General features: G+C 43.7%; 1 protein-coding gene across 1 annotated transcript in view; it reads left to right on the forward strand.

Annotated features, from left to right (window-relative positions):
- The window catches only part of AMOTL1 (angiomotin like 1), a 43,835-nt gene extending 38,796 nt beyond the window's left edge, over positions 1-5,039 (forward strand). Inside the window, exons 11-12 of the mRNA XM_014877554.2 lie at positions 333-602; positions 1,492-5,039. Of these exons, the coding sequence (XP_014733040.2) occupies positions 333-602; positions 1,492-1,595 (374 nt within the window). The 3' untranslated portion in view covers positions 1,596-5,039. The remainder of the gene's footprint in view (positions 1-332; positions 603-1,491) is intronic.
- Positions 5,040-17,323: the final 12,284 nt, after the last annotated feature.

Below are 17,323 nucleotides of genomic sequence, written 5' to 3' on the forward strand. Positions count from 1 at the left end.
ATGTGATATGGCAGATAAATGGGAAAATCAGTGCAGGACTGCCCGTTGTTTAGGGCCACATAGGATGGGGGTGTGGAGGTGTGCAAGGCTGTGTCTGGAGTAAGTGCCACTAGGGTGGGTGTGCAGAAGGGGAGGCATGGAGGGGAAGCTGCTTTCAAAAAGCTGTTTTGTAGCAAAGTACCATGTGGCTGCCAGAAAAAGCAGCAGCAAGGGGAAAAGGTGAGCCAAACTAAATGACTGGAGCCATATCCAGCCTCTTGTAGCTGTGGGGTGGGATGGGGAACAGCACATATATTTGAGCCAGGATGTGACTGACCTCTCTGTGTTTTCAGGGCTGCTCTTGGGAAAGGAGCACCATGACCACCCATCAGGCCCCTCACTGCCTCCACCTCTGCCCTCTTTGTCTTGCATGCCCGTCCCAGTGCCGGCAGCCTCCCATGCAAAGACGGGCAGCAAGGACAGCAGCACCCAGACGGACAAAACTGCTGAGCTCTTCTGGCCTGCCACTGCCTCCTTCCCTGGCCGGGGACGCCTGGGTACCACCCCATCACACAGCCCGGCCCCACGGCCCCTGGGGACACGAGTGGCCAGCGAGAAACTGGGTGAGCTCTGCCAGATCCCCTGTCAGGGCAAAATGCCAGCACCCCCGGGGCTATCAGCAATCCCGAGAGACTCATCAGTATTAATGGGGGCAAGGTGTGGGTATGTGATGCTGCCACGGTTTGTAAGGTGGAGGTTTCTTCAGGGGAAGTAAAATTGTAGAGAGAGAACTTTCTAAGGCTGCCCAGAGTGGCTTTGCAGAGCTTTGTGCTTGACAGCTTCTGTAAAGCTCTGTTCGTCTGTGGCAGGCAGAATTCACAATTATTCATGCTGCCAGATACAAAATTGTAGTTTCACACCTTGAAAACATTCCACACCTGCTCACATACTCAGACCCTTCTCTTTTTTTTTAACTGAAACCATGGTTAGTTAAAGTACATTTTCTCCCTAATTTTTAAAGGAAAGCTGGGTGGAATTGTAAGGAGAAAGTGGAGACCTTTTTTTTGGGGGGGAGATGAAGAAGTACAATTTTAGTTATTTTTAAAAAGTGGAAACTGCTGGTTTGCAGCCCTAGCAAAGGAGACATTTATTTTATGCACATTATTTTGAAAAACCCTGTTTCTTACACATTCATCTCCTCTCAAAAACAAGTTTTCCCTCTAAAAATATACTGTGTATCATTAAAAGGGCTGACTATCACAGAACTAGATGGTCTTTAGTGTCCATTCCAACCCAGACCATTCTATGATTTTAACTAATGAGGTTCTTTGGTCTGTATCTCTTAAATACTCCCTTTGTGTCTGTCCTCGGGGTCTGTGCACACTAACGCAGCTGTTGTCACTGTGCAGGGAACTCAGCATCACACGTTCTTAGTGTCCTGAACAAATTTGGTTTGAACAACTTGCTGTTGAATTTGGACTGAAGACCAACTTTCCCTTCTTTCCATTGCAGAGAACTCCAGCCACGGGAAGCTGCCTGACAGCAAAGGCAGAGTGAGCAGCCTGCTCCATAAGCCTGAGTTTCCAGATACAGACATGATGGAAGTCCTCATCTGAGCAGAGGACAGCATCTCTGGGGTTTTGTGTGTGTACAGCCAGACCCAAGATGGTTCTCGGTGTGCCAACCTTGAAAACTAACCCTGAGAGTCTGAAAAAAGACAAAGTGTATTCCCTAATTGAAGCTAAAGTCTGACATGTTGAGACTTTTGACCAGGCAAGAAGTCAAGAGCACTGAAGAGGAGTGATGAAATGAACGTCTGAGATTTTCTGAACAGAAAGGGTTGTTGAAAATGGAAAGTGGTGTGAGAAGGGGAGTGTTGAGGAAAAAGGAAACTCTGTTTTCTGGCATAAACAGAAAGTAGTGAAGTTACAAACTGGTTGCACGCTGCTGCTCTGTTTTCCTGCCTCTGCAACCAGGACAGGGAGGGAAGTCCTGTCTCTTTGGAGGCCAGAGAGAGTTTCTGAGTAATCCAGGAAAAACTTGCATCTTCCTCAGTATCAATGCATTTCTCAAAGGCTTCAGTCTCAAAAATTTCACTTCTTAATTTTTGCGAGTAATTGGTCTGTAGATGTACACAGCAGGTTCTTGTAAGTATTTGTTTGAAGTGGCATTGGTGTGGCTTTCCTGGGCAGGCAGGTCAGGTGCCTCTTTCCTGGCTGGACAAGTGTTTCTCTTGGAGCCAAATTTACAGTACAAATATTCATGTCTTGCAACCTAAGAGCTTGCTGAGACTTCTTTTTTTTGATGGGAGCAGTTGTTGGCTGGAATTCTCCTGGTGGATGAATGTAGAAGGGGGAGGGGGGACCCTGCCTGAGCAAACCCTGTTGTAACCATAGGAAAGTTTCAGGATGGAAAGTTGGGGGAGGATCCCAGCAGCTTCCTAAATTATAGAGTGCATTATAGAGTTCCTTCAGAGGGAAGTTGCACAGGTTTGTTTTTAGAGAAGTTAAGCTGGGTTCACATGTGAGATCAGAAGATAATTTCTTTCTGGGCACTGGTTCATAATATTGGAAGAATCAGTGTGTTTGTGGTAAGGACAAGATTTTTCCTTACTTTCAATTCTAATAGCCAAATCCTACCTTCCTTGAGCATACAAACTTGCTGTTCAAGCTGATGTGGGATTGGACATTAAGGAGTGCAGGAGCAGGCTGGGAAGGCTTGAACTGCAAAGCAGTATGTGAGTATCATGCGTTTTCTGTGCCGAGCTGCGGTTTCTTTTCACCTTATTTTACCCAGGGTGGAACATTTCTTATTTTCAGCTTTGTCCCTGAATTCAGAGGCAGCCAACTCACTCGCTGTGTTACTCGTGGCTTTGTGCACTGCACATGCCAATGGGGAAATTTTCCTCTGTGAGACATTTCTGTACTGGCTTTGTGGTTCCTGAGTCTTGTGGTGCACCACAATGACTTTAAGGAGAGCTTGGCTTTGGGAAAAAGAGCGATGTGATCTAATGTGAAGTTGCCTGGAGTGGAACAGTGATGGGTGCTAAAAGTAATGGTGCACTCAGGGCTGGCTCAAGGGCACCTCTTCCTGTAGGTGACAAATCAGAGCCCTTGACTCTTGAGAACGCCAGGCATTTTAAATTCTGCTTTCGCCAAAAACTGAAGTCCTTGTGAACTCAAGGCCTTCACAGGTTCACAAGGCCAGAGCCTTGTGCTCAATGCTGCCTGGCTGATACTTTTTTTTTTAAACAGAACAAAATTGCTATATTAAAGCTATGCACTTATTTTTGCGTGTACCTAGAATTAGACGTATACTGTTGTCACCCTCTTTCTGAGTTTCGCACTTGTTAAAGTAGTGGTAGGTAGGTTGTGCAGGAAGCAAACTCTGTGTTTCAAGTATTAGCAGCTTTGCATTGTGAAACCAAAGGTGTAAAACCCTTGGAAGATGTTATGCAGTTTAATATATGCCTTGTAAGATAATTTTTTTTCTCTAAAGTTAATTTAAACGTTGTAATTGTTTGCATAAACGCTGGGACCGCCTGTGACATCACCACTGACCCACTTTCGTGGCTCTTCCTCAAGCGTCTGTGGTAGGAATGGGGCAGGAGAAAGATGAATCAAGGGACTGCAAGTAAAATGTTGGTGAATTTTTAATTGCATCAGTTTTTATCTAAGAAATAAGGATACCCAGGTGCTTGGAAGTCCCAAAGCATTTCGTTACCAGCTGTAATATTTCTTTTGCTGAAACTCTTCAGTAAGTTCTGTGCAGGCAGACATTGCGGCGTCCAGGAGAAACAGTGCTGGATCAGCATGGATCAGCACTCAGTTATGTTTGGTAGTGGTTCAGCTCGGTTTCTCCAAGTCAGCTAGAGTACAGCACTGCTCCTTGGGGAGCAATCTCTCCAGTTTCTACTATCCAAAACTGGCTTTACACTTGATGCTGCCCGAGATTCACAGTCACATATAGGAAACTGTTAGAGACAGTGTGTAGGCAACTCTTGTATAGGCAACAGCTCAAATAAACCAAAAGGTTCATTGTTACCAATTGTGTTGAATTCAAGAGATGTTAATTTTCCTGGAGGGAAGCTCTGGAGAACTGGTGTGTCTCTCTCCAGCCCAAGCACTAGCAGGACTTGCATGGAGTACTACTGCCATATGTCAGCCCCGCTGAGCAGAGCAGCACAGCTCCATTTGTGCTGGCTTTCCCAGCTCTTTGAACTGTTTTGTGGTTTTGGGAGATTGTGCTGTAGCCATTCCAGGTGATGTCGGTGGTAACTAGTTGTAAAATACTGTCATTTTTTATTATTGTTGGTTGTATAGAGAAGTTTGTGTACAGTGTTGTACAGCTGGAGGGTTATTTGTACATAGGGGGGAAAATGAAGGACGTTATGTGTCACCCCCAGCAAATGTTGATATCGTTGGTCAGCCAAAGATTTCTTATTCTTTGCTGTTTAAATTTGTGCCTTACTATTGTAGATAATAAATGTATAAACACGTTTATTTTCTCACTTTTCCAGTGTGAATACATTCAGTCCTCCAGAAGAAAGGACTTTAAAAAAAAAATCTTTAAGCTTTGCAAACAATGTGCTAAGACTAAGAGGAGATACCTCAGGGACTTCTAAGGTTGCATCTTCTCCATTTTTCACAGCTGTTAATGAAAGGCCCCACAGCAGGTGACACCAGTAGGTGTATGTAGGCATGAAATCAGTGGGTCTCCAAGGCAGGGGATCAAACTGGGACCTTGCCCAAGCAAAAAGAGCATGATTTTAGAGATGATCAAGAAGAGATGATTTTAGTGAGATCGTCTTCACTGGAAGGAAATGTGAGGGGAAACTTAATGAGATACTTTGGTGAAGATACGAATATTTTTTAGCCCTATGTTCCTGCTAAGCATAGAACTCCCACTGATTTTTTTTGTATTTTTTTCCTTGAGGGTCTGGGGCTTCTTTATTTGACAGATGTTGTGAGTGAGGTACCTAAATATCTTTTAGATCTAGATGTTCTTGAATTATATACTGTGCTCGATAAGGAATAAAGATCAGATCCCATTTCATGCTATAGTGCTGGCGAGAGGAGTGCTCCAGCCTAGTGGAAATACTGGTCCTATGTTTGTTTATGCAACTGAAATAAATAGGGGGAAGGGAGCAAAAGTTAGCCAAGTGTCTGGCTTTGAGTTGGGGAGGTTTGCTCAGCAGGCTCTCACATGCTCTTGAAAGTGTCTGTTAAAAAATTCCTGAATCAGGTCCCAGGGAGCTGCAGGCATGAAAGGCATGAATGCCACTGAGGGCCTCTCTCTCCTATGAGTTCTCTGCCTGTCCCAACTTTCTCTCCCCAGATCCTTGCACACATGTAAAAATCCAACCTGTCCTGAGCAGGAGTGTGTCAGCAAAGGTCCAGGGGGGTTGCAGAAGCTTGAGGAGAAGTTTGCTTGACCCAGATCCCAGCACTGTGTGTTCCCCATGCAAGCACAGGTCAGCCTGACCCATCTGATCACTCCATCTTCAAGACATGGCAGCTGGTATTATTTCTTGTGCCAAGAACAAAAGTTTGGTGATCGTTGAGATTGTGGCTTTTTGACTTCCTTCAAGTCAAGATTTGACAGCAAAATTTGGTATGTATTTTGTTTTTCAAGGCCATGGAAGAAAAGAAACTAACAGAGGCCAAACCAGTATTAGGTTGGGAAAAGCCTCATGGCCAGCTGTGTTCAGGTATAACAAAGAGGGAGTTTATTCCATTTTTGGGTTGTGTCTTCACCACAGATGCTCCGGGGAAAAAAAAAAAAAAAAAAAGAATGTCATTGCAACACTGTCTGCGGGTTACATATATTTTGCATATTAATGTCAGGAATAAACATGAAAAGAAGGAAACTTCCAGAGTCAGTGTGTTTAAACATTAAAATCCATTATTCCAAAAGTAAGTAACAGACCTGCATCACGTAAAGAAAAAGCTCAGAAGAGCTAAAAATACTAGCAAGATTGCCATTTAGAAGCAATAAAAAATCTAGTCCCATTCAAAATGACAACACTTTTCCAGGATTCATTTGGATTCAGTGCACTGTGCAGCTGTGACGTCTCTTCTGCACTAGTTTGTCACCACGTTTGGGGCTTTCTACTCCCAAAGTCTGAGAGGGGCAAACATACAAACAGCTGTGAGGTGCATTCTTGGGAAAAAGCTGTGATTTCTGACATCCTTAAATACCCTCTGGGTCTGGACTTAAGGTACGCTGCAGTGAAACGTGAAAAGTTCAGATCTCACTCCCTGGCAGGAAGGATGCTTCCAGGTGTCTGCTTGTCATCAGGATCCCGAGTCTGGGGTCTGGATGCAGTCCAGCAAACCAGGCTGGTCTGAGCACCCCACTGTGTTCCTCGACTCCTCATTCAGGTAAGTCAGCCTGAGGGTGGTAACCTTCCTTTCTGCAAACCAAAGCAAGTGGGGAAAACAGGGCCCAATGTCCACAGTGCAGTCCCACCTGAGAGAGGGGTAAAAACACGAGCAGCTGTCATTGTGCCACTGTGATTAATGTTCATCCAGACCTTAAGCTGCGGCTTCGAAGCCTTGTAAAACCAAACACGAGTGCCCAGCATTCCTGAGCTATAAAAGGCCCAGGAATTCATTGACTCGAGGTATGAAGACCACAAGCTATTTTCTTTCATACCGACCACTTCAGCTTTAGATGAACAAAATATCAGTGTGCATATTTTCCAGAGTAACCCTGCATGGCCCTGCTGCAGTCCAGAACTCGGTCCTGTGACCTCCAGTCTGACACAAAGCAGGGCAGCAATTAAGAAATGAGACCTAGGTCCATGTTGGCCCCCCATCCTCTGAGAGGCTGAAGACCTGTAGTAAAGTTTAGAGCTGAAAGGGAACTTTTTTCCCTGGTACCACATGATGAGGCAGAAATGGAGTTTTGGCAAGCTAAAAGTCGGAGGCAGTGCCACCACCCTGTCAGGAGGTCATACTCACACCTGATCATTGTGGTGGCTTCTCCAGCTGCTTGGTGGACTTGACTGCTTGTTCTTGGCTCCCCTGGTGCCTGCGTGCCTTAGGAGCACCTTCAGTCCCCGGCAGAAGCAGAGTGGACAGCCAGTCACCCTCCAGGCATATGAAGCTTCCTCCAGGACAGCTGGGCTCAGAATGAGAACAGGGGACTTGTGATGGCAGCTGACATCCTTCTGCCAGTCCCTGTTTTGGGCCTTGATCAGCCCAGGTAGGAAAAATCCTACTGGAAGGAAGCTCCAGGAGGAAGAAGGGTGTTGTAAGGTGTGAGGAGATGGAGGTCCTCTTGCTTGGCCAGTTACTTGGAGCATTTTTAAGAAGACCCTTTAATAGGCTTGCTATTAAAACTGCAATGCAATTTAGTGTGCAAAAAATTGCTGCTGAGTGTAAATCTCGCATCTGAATTCATATAAGGAACCGTAAAGACCACATGTAGTCCCAATACCCTTAGTCTGGGCAGTGACACCTTCCATGAGACCAAGTTGCTCAAAGCCCCATCCAACTTGCCTTGAAGGTTTCCAGGAACAGGGCATCCACAGCTTCTCTGGGCAGCCTGTGCCAGTATCTCACCACCCTCACAGTGCAGAATTTCTTCCTTATGTCCAATCTAAACTTTTTCCCTTTAAAGCCATTACCCCTTCTCCCATCACTACATGCCCTTGTAAAAACTCCCTCGCTGGCTTTCCTGGTAGCATTCCTCTTGTAGCTCTGGCTTTCATCCTCTCAGTGCGCATCCTACCCTGCTTCTCTGCTGCACCCTCTCACGCTGCTGCCTCCAACATCTCTTTCCAGCTCAACCCTGCCAGAAATAAGCAGTGAAAGCCCAGGCCGTCAGATTCTTATGTGCCACAAGTTTTACTGTTCAGTTTTAAGTCTGAACAGCTTAAGAGGGAGGGGCTACCCTCATCTAGGTGCTTGTACAGTGCCTTGCACAGTGGGGCCATGTGTGGTAGCCCCAAATCATATTCTCAAGCTGTATATAAGAATATTTGTTGATGATTATGATTATTAACTGCATGCCAGCTCTGTGCACCTCTGCTTTTAAAATGAAACCATTGTACACATTCCTCAAGCCTAAATCTGGTGTGCAGGTCAGAGCCCTTTCAGTTAAGGTGTTAAATAATGCCTTATCCCCACCACAGGGCTTTTTTTAGATGGCTGAGCCTTTCTTTTCAGATGCCATGAGTGCCTTATCGTGTTACCCAGATGGCTGTGTGTGCTGGCTCTTCTGCCTGCAGGGCTCTGAAGCCTCACCCGACCCCGAATAGGACTGCGCTACCAGCCTACATCATCCCATGTCCCCATCTCACACTAACAGGTCCCCCGTGCCATTTTCCAGCAGCCATGGGCAACTCCTGGGCAAAGCCGGCCGGCACAAGGTGTCTGCCCCTGTGCCAAAACAGCGTGGGAACCACTCCCTCTGCTGGCTCATCCTGCCTGGTGCTTAAGCTGGGAAGGCTCTGGGATGGGGGTTTTGGTCTTTGGTGAGTCCAGCACGTAATGATGATGCTAATACCAGTAGTATTATAGTTACAGTAATTATAGTAGCTGCAGTAGTAGATGAAGAGAGAGAGCAAGTGGAGTAAGACTCAAACTAGGAGGAACATGATCTAGCTGAAAATGTCGGCTGTCATTGCCTGGGGGTTGGAATAGATGGCTTTCAAACGTCCATTGCAATCCAAACCATCCTATGATAAGGCTATAAATAAAAAATAAGAATAGGAATCAGAACAAGAAAATAAGAAAAACAGTAATAGGAATAGGAAGAAGCGTAACAAAAAATTTGGTTAATTACAGGGAACTAAAAAATTAAGAAGAAGAAGAAAAAGAAATCTGGTCACCTCTAGTGGTGAAAGAAAGTTTGAGTATGAAGAATTTGATTCTAGAGTGAGCTAGGCATTCATGCTAAGGGAAATTTTTCTGTTATCCCCCAGTGACCCCTGGCTATGGCCAGGCCGGTTCAAATGTAGGCCTTTCCAGGTAAAAAAGCTCGATCTAAGCACAGGGCTTTGAGCTTGCAGCGGGAAAATGGGATTGTGTGCTCGTGGGAACTGGGTCTGCATTTGAAAACTATTTTACTATATAGCCCCTGGGTGCAAAAGTCCTCTATGCATCATCATCCATTTGAACTGTTCAGATCCAAAACAGCTACCACAGACCAGGTTCATTTCAGTTTTAAAGAGGAATTTCATACACCACTTTAGAGCAAATATTAACCAACACTTGACAGCCTTTATCCCACACGTCAGCTTTCTCCTTGGCTCTTTCAGCAGCAGCAAGATTTTTCCCGTGTGAAAAATGTGCTTGAATTTTTTAAGTAGAAGAGACTTTTCTCAATGCAGGAGCTGTCCCTCAGCTTGCTGGAGAGGGGAATACCATTTCGAGGCCCCCTTCAGGAGCAGCTCCAGAGTTGCACTGTGCTAGGCATTTGATGGTGGGGTATGCTCTGGGGTCCCAGAGGCCCCAGCAGTGCTGTGCTATCATCATATGCAAAAATCTTGACCCAAGGCTAGTCCCTCCTGATCCCAGCAGAGCTGGCACAGAAGGGTGCTGCAGCCCAGGACTGCTTGGACACTGCCAAAGGGATTCCCAGCTGCTGGCCAATCTCCTCCTTACCCCATCAGCTCCGTGTATTCCTTGCAGGGGACCATCAGGAAAGTACCATGGAGTGTGCAGCCATCACTAAAGTAATTTATATGAACTATTTTGCTGGATGCGTTAAGTTTTCTCTTAGCAGATCACCATCTAAAGAGGGAGAATTGGCAGGAACAGGCATCACTGTGAATTGTTTTTTGGGCACTGTGGGATGTTAGAAGAAATATTGTGGCCCTTCCATGATCCTCTTGGATCAGTATCACTGGGGCTCTAGGCTCTTTTACTTTCTCAACCCTGACTGTAACCCTAAGCCTAAACCTAGGCCTAAACCTAAGACAAACCCTAACCTTAATAGCAGCTTGGCACTGTGGCAGAGGTCCTGCCGTGATGCCCTTTTCGAGTGCCAGTGTCCCTGGTGCTGCAGGCTCTGCAGCAATCTGAGCCCTAACCCAAACCCTAATGGCAGCTTATTGCTGCTGCTGAAATCTACATCACCATGGCTGGAGTTAAAAAGGGTAGAGTGAGCAATCTGGGTACCGTGCCATGACAAAAATCTTTCATTTCATGAAAGTAAACAAGATCTAGAGATTTCAGTGAAAATTGCTTCATGATTTTTGCTTCATTTTGATGCATTTCCTTTCAATTCCAATTCATTGTTTTCACATAATTTCTCCACAAAAATGCTTCATTTCTTGAAACGATTTAATTGAAATTTCAAGGTTTCATTTCATGAAATGAAATGAGGAATCAAGAAATGAAGTGAAATGTAAAGACAGCAAAGAAAATAAAATGCCACAAAATGAAATTGAAAAATATATATTCTGGCCTAATGAATGTTGGATGAGAAAACCCCAAAAGGACCAAGCCTTGGACTCCCCCGGGGATTTCCAGAAGCTGGTTTTGCTGAAGACCCAGTGCTTGTCCCACTGCTTCCTTCATGCTCCCACTCCACTGCCCCCATACTTCCTCTGTTTCTGCTGCACTGGCCGAGAAAACTTGTGGGGAGTTTGCTCTTCCTAAGAAAATGAATTTCTCAGGAAGCTAAAGCTTCTGGGTTAGTCCATAATGATGCCATTAGCATCAAACCACCCCTCCTATGCCAGCTCGCCACCTCGGATTTGGAGCTGGTATTCTCAAACATTCAGTTATTCGCTGTCCCTGCAGCTGGCAGGGGCAGCTCATCCTACCAGACTCCCTGCACTTGGCAGGAAAATACACAGCTGACTCTTAGGACATCCAGGATATAAAAAAACCTCTTTGGTTTATTGTTATTTTCACTCTAGAAATTGATTTCACTGAAAAAAAAAAGGATTCAAGGTATTTAGAAACATCTTGGTCTTGCTCTCCCATTTACAACAGCAAGGACCAAGACTAACTCCACCACAGCCAGCAGTATAATGCTAGGATAAAACCAGAGCCATGCCAGTCACAGGATTAACATCTCAGAGCACTGGTTTTTGAGCATTCTAGGACAGAAATTAGGGCTTTAAAATCTTCCAGCTCCCTTTCAGATGCCTCTTAACTGACCACCATCTCAGATGTTGCTCAGATTTTCCCAGACACTGAGTGCTTTGGTAAGCCTGTTGACAGGCCCCTGAACTGGATGTCAAAAGAACAACTATCTGTGCTGAGAGTCTGAAACTCGTTCTTTGGGGCAGCTGGAACAAGTGCTGCTGAGCCGTGGAGAGCAGACAAATGAATCCACCTGGTCCCACTTAGTGAGTTATCACCTCTTTCTCTAAAGCACATTGCAGGAATGGGAAGAGCTCCTTTCTGTCCATGTTACTCTCCTCATCTTTCCTGCTTATCCATCACCCTCCTTCCCATCTATTCCCTATAGGTCTCAAGATCTCTTCCCTTTACTTAATACCAGCATTTTATTATCTTTTTTTTCCTTTCTGCATCTGCTAGTTCTGCACTGTGTTTCCCTCCAGCTGAGTGCAGTCCAAACACCCCCCAGGTCTTCTGTGAAATCCTTCCTCACATTCCCTTTGTGGCATCTCTCCATTTTCTTGCAACACACTCACCCTAGTTCTCAGATTTGATACTCTTGGCAAGGAGTAATTATGGGGGGGAATGAAATTAAATAACAAACCCACTCCAAACCAACAACTGCTGAAGAGGAGCCAGCAAGGCTGCAGCAGTAAGGAACAGAAAAGCTTTAGCCATACATGCTCCCATTTGCAATCAGCAATTGCTAGTAGCTTTCTATTAAAAGGAAGAGTAAAATTAACAATGTTTCTGATACACATCACTGCTAATTGATGAAAAATACTGACTTTGAAAATGTGGAGTTTTAATGAAATCTTCATGCTCACTCTGGATCCAGACATGCTCTCATGCTCTGCAGATGCAGCTGAGCTAAGAGGCATCTCAGCAGCCAAAGGCATGTCCCAAGCTCCATCCTCCTGCAGGAATCTGACCTGTAAAGTGTGAACTTAGCCAAGTGACCAACGCTGAGCACTTCTCCTGCCATCCACTGCCCTGAGCAACATTAACTCAGATCATCTGCACCTCTCTTGTGACCACCCTATGCTCTAAGGTGGGTCCTTGTCTTGCTCCAAGTGCTTCAGCACCACAAGGGTAAAGGCACACCCACTTCCTTCAGGAACAGAGCTGGGATGCCAGCACTCTGCTCTCTCCTCAGATCCAGGGTTGGGACTGGAAGAGTTTACATGCCTGGGCCACTCCTGTAAATTCACAAAAGCTGAAGAAGAGCCAAAACCTGAACCCTGCTTCCCTCCCATCTCAGAGCAGGGCTAAAAGCATTGCTTCATGACCAACTCTATGAATATAACAAGTTCTGGAACACAAGTCCATCGAGAGGAATAAAATCTGGGCCACCATCTTGGCTGCAAAGAGACTCCAGAGCCCTGATTACAATTCCCTGCTCTAACACCTACATAACACCATCTGGCTTTTATTCTTTATTGGAACAAATGGTAGAAAGGGATATTACATAAAGAAGAACCTTCATTTGCTTTTTATTTTTTAATTATTTGGCTCCAGAATTTTCTAAAATTATTCCTTCTCTCACTTGAAAAGAGGATGTATTGAAAGAGAATATATATTTTTAAAAGTTGGTGCTTGAAAAGCAAGCATAAATTAAAATATGTGGTGAGCATAAAGCATCTAGAGATTTCAACATCTATGAATAATTTCTATAGCTCTCAGAAAACATGATTTATTGTTGTTACCATCAGCTTATCTGTGCTCCAAGTGAAATGAATTCAGCCCTCAAAGTTTCAAATTGCAAAGAAGTTACAACGAAGTCTTACCTTCTAAAATAAAACATAATGCTGCACTACCCAGAACAAGTCTTGCAGTGAGAAATATGATGAATCCATCTATTGCTAGGAGTAGTAATTGGGGAACTTGGTTTAATGCAGTCCTTTCAGAGGTGCAAGTCACCGGAAGAAAGAATCCCAACAGGACCCCAACTTCTTCCACTCTGTGTTTGGTGTTGACAACCTCCATTGCTGCCTGGTTTCACCACCAATCCCAACCACTCATGTGCTACCAACTTCAACTTGGCAACTCCGAAACAGAGACTTACCACAAGGGACCCCATCTGAAAGTAAGCAGATTAACTGGCAGAGGTATCCAACTCAAATTCACAGCTTGTTCTCCCAGAGCAGGAAAAATAACCATTTTTCACTGGAGGAAGCCCAACTCCTTGAAATCCCATCCACAAGAAACAACCCAGAAAAAACAGAAATAGCCCAACTTCTTAACAGGAGTATTTCTGAGACAAGAACTGTTGGAGAGGCAGATTTGTAAGTAATGCAGATACCAAAGGGAGAAGAGCTCAATATTCAGCATCCAAATACAACCTTTTATAGGACTGAACACCCTGTTTGCATTCTGCCCTTCACCCTAACTTCTGAGCATTTAAGCTCTTCAGAATACAGCCTGCTTTACAGCTTCTTTTTTCATAAAACTTATCATAACAGATGCCCACTGTGTTCTTTTAAGTGATATTCTAGTATACAATTTAGAAATAATCTTTTCCTATGCAGATGATATTGATTTCAACAGAGAGCAATCAGATTTCTCTGTTCCATTCTTTCACCTCTGTACAGTGCTTCTCTCTACTTCAGAATGTATTTCTTAGGCTTGGTGGCAAACTGGGTGCGCTGGTTTGAAAGCAAAACCAGTGAGAGGCTCCAAGTCAGAAATACAATTTAATAGGAAAAAAAAAACCAACTAAAATACATGCAATAGTACAAAAGAAAAACCACCGACAGAGTCAGAATACAACCTGACACCCCGCTAGTTAGGGTGGTGGTCTTGTTGAAGTAGTGATCCTGTAGAAAGGTCTGGTAGCTCTTGTCCTCTGGAAACCAGTGGGTAAGGGCTGACTTAGTGTTCCAAATCTCAGTTTTTATCTAGGTAGGAAATGTTTGGCTCCTCCCCCTGCCTGGAGCATCTGTCAATGGGGTGATGTAATTTTATCAGTCAAACAGTGGGGCTCAATGGCCCATTAAGAGATGATCTCTTCCAGGAGGAGGAAAAGATAAAGGATGACTGCCCCACCTGGTTTTCAACAGCTGGCCCATTAGCAGAAGATATCTCCCACAGAGATAAGGATCACTGCCCCACCTAGTGTCAATAGATAGTGATAGAATACATACTTTTGGGCACATCTTTGCATTCTAAACTAGGACACAGGGATTAGGATTAGGAGTTACAATTTGTTTAGATCTACATGAGCCTTTCTTCTCATTAGAGCTGCACTAGGCACATTAGAATTCCAAGCAATTTTGTGCTTGTTTTTTCCTTTGGCTGCTTTTGTTTTTTAATGAAAGTTTCCCACTTGAAATGACAAGTTTTGATAAAATCAGTGACATGAAGGTTCTGGTCCTGAGCTACTGGTCAGATGCAACAAAGAAAAACACTACACAACCCTTTGGTATATTCCAATTCTCAAGCAATTTAAAAACTAGACATAGTCACTATTTAATTTTCAATCTTACTTCCCCATCAGACACAATATTATGGTCATTCTTGGGCTACATCCCATGATACATTCACCTATGCCAAGACAACAAGGTCAAGTCTGAAATACAGAAAAGCCAACCTATCTGACCTCAGTCCAAGGAGGAAAGCAGCACAATGGTAAAATTTATCTGTTATTGAATAACATAAGAATTCAATGTGGTTTGGGGTTTTTTTCATTGTAGGGTTATTTTTTTTAAAATTTATTTCAATTGAGTGACTGAGACACTTCTTTCTTATCCACAATTCAAAATGAGAGTTCAAAGAAGCCTTTCTTAGGAAACAAATTTTCAAAATGTACCCATTTATGCTCTGCTTGCACTGTATCTTGGGGGACAAAGTGTGGTAGCAAGGCTGTACTGCTTCTATCACTAGATATGATGTGTCAATCTGCCTTGGTAATGAAGGCATTGCTGAATTCACAACAAAACTCACAACAAGACACTGTTTACTTGGAACAAGCTTCCCAAAATTTTTCTTCCAAACTGGAATGACAAAATTAGAAATGGAGTTTTGTTTCTGAATAACAACCAATTTAACTTCCTTCTAGAAGCTGACAGGAGATGGAATGAGGACTTGCACAGATGGAAACATTTCTGTGGGTTTTTTCCTTTCCCTGCTCCTGCATCTGTATCGCAGAGCACTATGCCATGAGAAAGAAAGAAAATTAGAGAAGCACTTACATGTGATTCTGACTTTCCTTAAAAGAAAAAATAAAAAAAGCTTTAGACTCCAACTAGCCCTCGCTACAGATACAAATAAACATTTGAGTCTGAAGCACTTTCTGAGCTTCAGGACATCCCTTCAAGGACTGAATCCTAGATTTCTTTGAAGTGAAGCACTTGAGGGCAACATCCCCCATGCATTTGATGCTTTGACCTTGTGTTCAGATCTCTCCTCCAGCATAAAAGACTTCTAGGTATTTGTAGTTGTAGAGAGAAATTTCAACACCTCAGTGGGAATTGATACCTGCCCAGTTGAAAGGTGACACTGGGCTGTCACCACAGCAGGCACCAGCTGGGCAGCCACCTATGAGACACTCCAAGGCAAACAGAGCAAGTACCAATCACCCCTGCCCCAGGATTTTACTTCAAACAAAATACAAGTCAACAGAGAAACTGGAGCTCACCAAAAAACGTTTGTTTGGTTGGCTTCTTTTTTTAAAAAAGAACTCTTTCCAGGCATTCACTGGATGCCTGCCTGGTACCTATAACAACGTGAAATCCTGAAGGATGCAGATGGCAATCTAGCTGGTTGCAATAGGAAGCCTGTAATATCCAGCCATCTACTTGAGGAAGACAGATGCTAAACATTTTAGAACCCTGTATACACACAGCACAATTATTTCCAGCTGCAGGACTATCATTAGGCTTTATTCCTCATACTATTAATCCTGTCCGAGTTATAAAACATACTCCAAGAAAAATCTGAAAGATGAGGCTTTGTAAAAAGACCTTAGAAGTTTAACTGTCTATGGAAAATAGATCCTAGTTTTCAGTTGCAATGCTATTCCAAAGGTAGCCATAAACAATGGGGAAACTTTATAAAGCAGATAGGCTTTGTCTGTATCTACCAGTTACAGCAAGTTCAGGTGTTGCTTACAAAAACACAGGATTAAACAATCCCAATTACTAGGAACTGCAAAATAATGCCTTCCTTGAAAGGCTGAACATTAACTTTCTTCCACTTCACCTTCTGGAATAAGTTGCCTTTGCCAGGTCCACTGTCCTTGTTGAAAGCTATTTGTCATACTGAACAGAGGTTCCTGGGGAAAAAAAAACTCTGCTGAGAGCAGAGGTGTAGGATGTCAATCTGATTTTTTTAATAACCCATAGTCACACTACAGTTTTACAAAAACAAATGACCTGCTTATTTTTCCTAGATGCATGCAAGAAACACAATAGAAAATTAAACATCAATACAGCATCAATACTGAAAGCACTTCTCTGAAAAAGAAAAAAAAAAAAAAAAAGCACAGAGCACCAGAGCACTTCAGGTTTTCCAGTACTGGTAAAGAAAGTTCAGTAATTAATGATGCAAAACTCACCAAAAGGTAAAATTTGAGATTCCTTAATTATCATATTGTGTTGGTGTATTGCTGTGTTGTCAGATTACACTCAGTTTACACTTCAGGAGGCTAAAATACAAAAGCTTTGAGGGAGAACATCAGAGACAGGATCTGCAAATTCTGTGGTGGAGCTGAAGAACAATGCCAACAAATAAACTCAGATGAAGTTGCAGCCTGGAGCTCTACAGTCCCTACAGATCTTTCTCTAGAACCTGCAAGGGAGGGAGCTGCTGGGAGAAATGACCCAGTACATTTCTATGCATTATGCCTACATTTAAGAAAAGGATGCTCCTGCAGCTGTGCAGAACAGCTGCCTGCATGCCTGTGGAAGACCTCATTCAACCCCAGCCATCTGACTTCTTTAAAGTGTTATTTTTTCTAATAAAAATTACGTTACTTCAGGAACACAAATGATGATCACTCTGGACTTGTGATTTTCCATGAGGGCATTGTTTCATCTTATATCTCCCCCATCCAGTAAGACTCTACATTCACTTTGGCACAGCAATTAGATCTCGGAATACTGTGAGACCAATGTATTTTTTTTGTTGTTGCCATGACAATTATGCTGTTAGGTTGGACCAAAAGCAACAGCTGGCTTCTCCACTGCCAGGCCCTGACAGGTACATCCCTTAACTTCTTTTTTTCCCCACCTTCTAAACATATTGCCTATATACCAAGATTT

The sequence above is a fragment of the Sturnus vulgaris genome, chromosome 2 (assembly GCF_052056855.1).
Source record: "Sturnus vulgaris isolate bStuVul1 chromosome 2, bStuVul1.hap1, whole genome shotgun sequence".
Lineage (NCBI taxonomy): Eukaryota > Metazoa > Chordata > Aves > Passeriformes > Sturnidae > Sturnus > Sturnus vulgaris.